Source organism: Cololabis saira, chromosome 18 (assembly GCF_033807715.1).
Source record: "Cololabis saira isolate AMF1-May2022 chromosome 18, fColSai1.1, whole genome shotgun sequence".
Classification (NCBI taxonomy): domain Eukaryota; kingdom Metazoa; phylum Chordata; class Actinopteri; order Beloniformes; family Belonidae; genus Cololabis; species Cololabis saira.
The window spans coordinates 39,068,234-39,075,581 of NC_084604.1; the positions used below are offsets into that span (position 1 = coordinate 39,068,234).

Sequence of the window (7,348 nt, forward strand, 5' to 3'; positions counted from 1 at the left end):
GGCATATTTTACCGGACAAAGTCCGGCAATTACCGGACAACGGAAACCCTGATATATATATATATATATATATCCGATTCCTGATCGGCTCATAACGTCCGAGTCCGGATCGAGTCTGCAATCACGTGATCGGCCCTGATTTCCGATCACGTGATCGGATCGGGACAACTCTAGTTCTTAGTTTTGCGGGAGGGGCGGGAATGGGACACTCATGTTGTGGGTGGTAATGGTCAGAAATGCAGCGGGAGCTCTAGCTCTAGTGCAGTCTTTACATGACCAGTGGAGAGAGAGACGTTGAACTGGTTCTGGGAACCCGTGGGAACCCGTGGGAACCAGCAGAGACCTGGAGGTTTACCTGAGGCTGAAGCAAAGCATCCTGGGATGTGAGGGGACCAGACGGTGCTGTAGACGACCCCCTGGTGACCCCTGAGGGTGGACAGGGATCTGCCCAGGGCCGGGTCCCACTGGGGGGGACAGGAAACCAGTGAAACCAGTGAGGAGAGACAGGAAACCAGTGAAACCAGTGAGGAGAGACAGGAAACCAGTGAAACCAGTGAGGAGAAACAGGAAACCAGTGAGGAGAGACAGGAAACCAGTGAGGAGAGACAGGAAACCAGTGAAACCAGTGAGGAGAGACAGGAAACCAGTGAGGAGAGACAGGAAACCAGTGAGGAGAGACAGGAAACCAGTGAGGAGAAACAGGAAACAAGTGAGGAGAAACAGGAAACCAGTGAGACCAGTGAGGAGAGACAGGAAACCAGTGAAACCAGTGAGGAGAGACAGGAAACCAGTGAGGAGAGACAGGAAACCAGTGAAACCAGTGAGGAGAGACAGGAAACCAGTGAGGAGAGACAGGAAACCAGTGAGGAGAGACAGGAAACCAGTGAGGAGAGACAGGAAACCAGTGAGGAGAGACAGGAAACCAGTGAGGGGAGACAGGAAACCAGTAAAACCAGTGAGGAGAGACAGGAAACCAGTGAGACCAGTGAGGAGAGACAGGAAACCAGTGAGACCAGTGAGGAGAGACAGGAAACCAGTGAAACCAGTGAGGGGAGACAGGAAACCAGTGAGGAAAGACAGGAAACCAGTGAGGAGAGACAGGAAACCAGTGAGGAGAGACAGGAAACCAGTGAGGAGAGACAGGAAACCAGTGAGGAGAGACAGGAAACCAGTGAAGAGAGACAGGAAACCAGTGAGGAGAGACAGGAAACCAGTGAGGAGAGACAGGAAACCAGTGAGGAGAGACAGGAAACCAGTGAGGAGAAACAGGAAACCAGTGAGGAGAGACAGGAAACCAGTGAGGAGAGACAGGAAACCAGTGAGGAGAGACAGGAAACCAGTGAGGAGAGACAGGAAACCAGTGAGGAGAGACAGGAAACCAGTGAGGAGAGACAGGAAACCAGTGAGGAGAGACAGGAAACCAGTGAGGAGAGACAGGAAACCAGTGAGGAGAGATGTAACGATGAACCGGCGGAGGAGGAGACCCGAGGAACCGGCGGTTCTGTTCTGCTCACCACTTTGGCGGTTTGGTCCCAGGACCCGGAGACGATCAGGTTTTCTCCTCTGGTCTGAGTCCAGTCCACGGAGTAAACCTGGAAACATGGAGGTTAGAGGGTGTGTGTGTGTGTGTGTGTGTGTGTGTGTGTGTGTGTGTGTGTGTGTGTGTGTGTGTGTGTGTGTGTGTGTGTGTGTATAGGTGTGTGTGTGTGTGTGTGTGTGTGTGTGTGTGTGTGTGTGTGTGTGTGTGTGTGTGTGTATAGGTGTGTGTGTGTGTGTGTGTGTGTGTGTGTGTGTGTGTGTGTGTGTGTGTGTGTGTGTGTGTGTGTGTGTGTGTGTGTGTGTGTGTGTGTGTCTCTCACCTCCTGCGTGTGTTCCCGGGCCACCCTCAGCGGAGCGTCCTGATTGGTCGTGTCCCAGAGCTGCAGGCTGCCGTCCCCGCCCCCCCCGACCAGGACGTGCTCGTTGGCTTCACTCCAGGACACGTCAAAGAGGCCGTCGCTCCAGTCCCAGCTGATCAATAACACAATCAATAACAGTCCCAGCTGATCGGTGATCAATAACATCATCAATAACACTCCCAGCTGATCGGTAATCAATAACATCATCAATAAAACTCCCAGCTGATCGGTGATCAATAACATCATCAATAACACTCCCAGCTGATCGGTGATCAATAACATCATTAATAACACTCCCAGCTGATCGGTGATCAATAACATCATCAATAACATCATCAATAACATCATCAATAACACAATCAATAACAGTCCCAGCTGATCGGTGATCAATAACATCATCAATAACATCATCAATAACACAATCAATAACAGTCCCAGCTGATCAGTGATCAATAACATTATCAATAACACTCCCAGCTGATCGGTGATCAATAACACAATCAATAACAGTCCCAGCTGATCGGTGATCAATAACATCATCAATAACAGTCCCAGCTGATCGGTGATCAATAACATCATCAATAACACTCCCAGCTGATCATTAATCAATAACATAATCAATAACACTCCCAGTTGATCGGTGATCAATAACATCATCAATAACGTAATCAATAACACAATCAATAACAGTCCCAGCTGATCGGTGATCAATAACATCATTAATAACACTCCCAGCTGATTGGTGATCAATAACATCATTAATAACACTCCCAGCTGATCGGTAATCAATAACATCATTAATAACATTAATTGAACAATATTACAGATAGAAACATTTATACATCCATTTTGATTTCAGGTTTATTATTTAACAAGGAAACAGAATAAAGTTTCACCTCCGTACTAAAGCGACGCCGTCGTCCGTCTGATCCAGGACCAGCAGAGAACCACAACCTGAAACACACACGCTTGGTTAGAGCGGCCTGGTGGTAACCATGACGACAGCAGCTTCCTGCAGGGTCCCTCAGCAGCTAGGCCCCGCCCCCTCAACTGTGATGCCGTAGTACTTAGTACGTAGTACCCGTAAAATTCAGAATCCAATTTAAAATGTTATTACTTATATATATATATATAAAGCCCAAAACGGCTTAGCTCCACATTATTTGCAAGACCTGATAGTGCCTTATGTTCCTGGCAGAGCTCTCCGTTCTCAGAGTGCAGGTTTACTCGTAGTTCCTAGAGTATCCAAATGTAGTTTTGGACGGCGGGCGTTCTGCTATCAGGCACCACTACTATGGAACCAACTTCCAATCTGGGTTAAGGAGGCTGACACCACCTCCACCTTTAAAACTAAACTTAAAACCTTTCTGTTTAGTAAAGCCTATAGTTAGTGTTTAGTAAACCTCTAGCTGGTGTTGGTAAATCTCTAGGTAGTGTAAACTCTAGTGTGTTAGAGTCAGTAGTCATAGTTGCAGCTATAGAACAAGACTATAATAGTTAGTCTCAAATATAGCTTGGTGGTAGATATGCTGCTATAGGCCTATGCTGCAGGGGGCACCGACATGATCCAAAACGTACGAAAAAACGTACGAAAAAAAACGCACGAAAAAACGTACGAAAAAATGCACGAAAAAACGTACGAAAAAACGTACGTCAAAACATACGAAAAAATGTACGAAAAAACGTATGACAAAACGTACGACAAAACGCACGAAAAAACGTACGACAAAACGTACGAAAAAACGTACGAAAAAACGCACGAAAAAACGTACGGAAAAACGCACGAAAAAACGCACGAAAAAACGTACGACAAAACGTATGAAAAAATGTACGAAAAAACGTATGAAAAAAAACGCACGAAAAAACGTACGAAAAAACGCACGGAAAAACGAAAAATCTGGGTTAAGGAGGCTGACACCACCTCCACCTTTAAAACTAAACTTAAAACCTTTCTGTTTAGTAAAGCCTATAGTTAGTGTTTAGTAAACCTCTAGCTGGTGTTGGTAAATCTCTAGGTAGTGTAAACTCTAGTGTGTTAGAGTCAGTAGTCATAGTTGCAGCTATAGAACAAGACTATAATAGTTAGTCTCAAATATAGCTTGGTGGTAGATATGCTGCTATAGGCCTATGCTGCAGGGGGGACCGACATGATCCAAAACGTACGAAGAAACGTACGAAAAAAAACGCACGAAAAAACGTACGAAAAAATGCACGAAAAAACGTACGAAAAAACGTACGTCAAAACATACGAAAAAATGTACGAAAAAACGTATGACAAAACGTACGAAAAAACGTACGACAAAACGCACGAAAAAACGTACGACAAAACGTACGAAAAAACGTACGAAAAAACGCACGAAAAAACGTACGGAAAAACGCACGAAAAAACGCACGAAAAAACGTACGACAAAACGTATGAAAAAATGTACGAAAAAACGTATGAAAAAAAACGCACGAAAAAACGTACGAAAAAACACACGGAAAAACGAAAAATCTGGGTTAAGGAGGCTGACACCACCTCCACCTTTAAAACTAAACTTAAAACCTTTCTGTTTAGTAAAGCCTATAGGTAGTGTTTAGTAAACCTCTAGCTGGTGTTGGTAAATCTCTAGGTAGTGTAAACTCTAGTGTGTTAGAGTCAGTAGTCATAGTTGCAGCTATAGAACAAGACTATAATAGTTAGTCTCAAATATAGCTTGGTGGTAGATATGCTGCTATAGGCCTATGCTGCAGGGGGCACAGTCATGATCCACTGGGCGGTGCCTCTCACCCTTCTTCTCCTCTCCCTTTCCCTTCCTCTCTTCTCCATTTCCATTTTTATTTATTATAAATATCTCATAGCTATCATTTTTGTCCATCGTTCCTGTAGTTTCTTGTGCCGGCCCCCCTTTTTTTCTCTTTTGTGCATGTTTGCAGGCCGGAGCATTGGGAGCTGCGTGCTGGCCTGCAGTCCCGGTTGCTCGGGGGTTTATGTTTATGTTCATGTTCTGGGTCTCTAGAGACAACTGTTGTATTAGACGCTATATAAATAAAATGTAATTGAATAGTACTGCGAGGCTCCGCCCCCTCACCTGATGCCCCGCCCCCTCCGCTAGGCCCCGCCCCCTCACCTGTGATACCGTAGTACTGCGCGGCGGCGAGGGCCAGCCTGCCGGGCAGGAACGGTGACGTCTCCACCGCGTAGCCGTGACGGGCCGGACTCCGGAACACCTTCACCATGACGGCTGCTGCCGGCGGCCCGACAGCGCCCCCCGCTGGAGACACACAGAAGCACAGTTTTAAACAAACATCACGTAAGACTAAAATAACAAACTTTACAGACATTCAACTAGTCGCAAAAACACAAAACACACAGCTCTTATAAACATCCAACTGATCTAAAGTCCTGTAGTGATCGTTACGGACATAATTCACCTTGGTTATTAACCGGGTTCTACACACTTTCATTATTAAATGCAGCATGTTGTCCTTCATGCAATGCCAAATTAATATGTTGCATGTAAGTTACTGTCCGTAGTTATTTCAGCAACTACGAGTGTCCAGGGATCGTGGTTAAACGTGGTGATGACGTTGAGCTCCATGCCGGTTTAGCTGCTGGACAGCTCCTTTTTGTTGATTCAGTGTTCCGAGGTTTTTCAATAAACGACACACGCTTTCATATGGGAAATTGTCTCCTCGATTTTCTGCATTTTCCACAGTCCCGTTATTTATTTAACAAAACTGGAGCAAAAAGAGGTATTTTATACTATATATTTTATTAAAAAAACAAAAACGTTCACCTTCACCAGGAACCCTCATGGTTCTGGACGAGTTTTGGTCCATCGTTACTTCAGGTCATCGAGGTTTTGGACCTTCACGTCTCCACAGACCTCAGTCTTGGTCCTGGTTCCTCCTGGAACCTGGTCCAGAACCAGCGGCCCCGGTCCGGTCTTCTGGTTCTGCTGTCCTGGACTTGAACGCCTACTCTGAGGTCTGGTGGCTGTGTGTTATACGATTCCTCTGATCTTGAGGTAAATGCATCGGGACGTCTGGGATGATTGACAGCTGCCTTTAATGTTTTTAGATCGGTACGCAGCAACAGCCATTTCTCTTAAACCACCGCTGATGTCTTTCCCTTTTGGTAATAGACTTGTAGTCAAGACCACCTAAACCAAGACCTAGACTAGGGAGTATCAAGACCTAGAGACTAGTCCAGACCGAGACCAAAAACAAAGCCAGTTCTGTCCTGATCCTGCGTGATTGTAGAATCATCCTGGTTCTAGTTTCCATAAGAACTTGTTTTCAACTGCAGCTCAATAACACAGAGAAGTGGATGATATCTGTGGCTATTTCTACATATTAGAACAAAAATTAAGAGCAAAGCTAAAGAGGTAGCATATAAAAAAGAAAGGAAAAGCAGAAAATAAAGAAAAACATAAAAAGTCTTTCCGTTTGACATTTAGATATAAATAATATCAATACATATTCATACATTTTATAACCAAACCATTGTTAGTTATCATAGTTTGCACCAATAACAATTTGTAATAAATATTCATTTATTTATGTATATATATATATTTATGTATATATATATATATATATATATATATATATATATATATATATATATATATATATATATATATATATACACACACACACACACACACACACACACACACACACACACACACACACACACACACACATTCAGATTTCTTCACTAACAATTTGAATTATTTTATGTTAATAGTTTGTTTGGGAAGGGGGTTCCATGCAGACATAGTTCTCTCTAGTAAATGTTACTGATTTAAATTTGACTGAATTTGGAGATGAAACCTGAATTTTACATTTTTTAAAGATTGAAATGACATTATTGACCATTAAAGTAATCAGATTACACTGAGGAACAGCTGATCACCAGATTCGTCAGCTTGCTGTGAAACTAAACATCTCATTTATAAAACATTCAAATCTGTGGAGAAAACGAACATAAACATAAACATTAAGGAGTCAAAGTTTACCTTCCCGTCTGGGTTTTTAGGTTCTGGTCCCGGAAACTCGTCCAGAAGTCGAACTTTTATCCAGAAAAGGCAGGAATAACGTGAGTTAAAGCAGCTGCGGCGCAGCTGCTTCCGTGTTGTGGTCACGTGACCCCGGGACCCGGATGTGACGTGTGTTTACACCGGACACCGGGAGATGGAGCTGTTGCCATGGAGACGAGCTGCGGCCCCATCAGCGACCGTTTTATAATACATCCATGCCAGCGACAGCGTAACGATGAAGATAGACGTTCATGATATTAAAATATCTTTTAATAAATGAAACCAAACACACGAAAGGAGACTTTATACACGAATAATCAACAATTAACGATTAATAATTGTTTAATAATTAGTAATAAACAATAATTATTATCAATAATAATCACCATGAACCAGTGATCCAGACAGCTGGTTTAGTTGAAG

At 43.7% G+C, this 7,348-nt stretch overlaps 1 protein-coding gene across 1 annotated transcript; it reads right to left on the bottom strand.

Moving 5' to 3' along the window:
- Nucleotides 1-230: 230 nt before the first annotated feature.
- Nucleotides 231-6,112, bottom strand: LOC133464836 (peroxisomal targeting signal 2 receptor-like). The gene is made up of 6 exons (XM_061747022.1): nucleotides 5,678-6,112; nucleotides 5,009-5,152; nucleotides 2,795-2,852; nucleotides 1,860-2,010; nucleotides 1,515-1,592; nucleotides 231-464 (listed from the first exon to the last, which is right to left on the bottom strand). Exons 1-6 carry the CDS (start codon nucleotides 5,718-5,720, stop codon nucleotides 231-233), a joined length of 708 nt encoding a protein of 235 aa, XP_061603006.1. The 5' UTR covers nucleotides 5,721-6,112.
- Nucleotides 6,113-7,348: the final 1,236 nt, after the last annotated feature.

Bases quoted from the DNA above. Each gene is read 5' to 3' on its own strand.
- LOC133464836 (XM_061747022.1), bottom strand. From the start codon at position 5,720: ATGGACCAAAACTCGTCCAGAACCATGAGGGTTCCTGGTGAAG. The intron at 5,153-5,677 runs GTGAACGTTTTT...GTGTGTCTCCAG, and splicing joins CATGAGGGTTCCTGGTGAAG to CGGGGGGCGCTGTCGGGCCG. The intron at 2,011-2,794 runs GTGAAACTTTAT...GTTATTGATCAG, and splicing joins GGCGTCGCTTTAGTACGGAG to CTGGGACTGGAGCGACGGCC.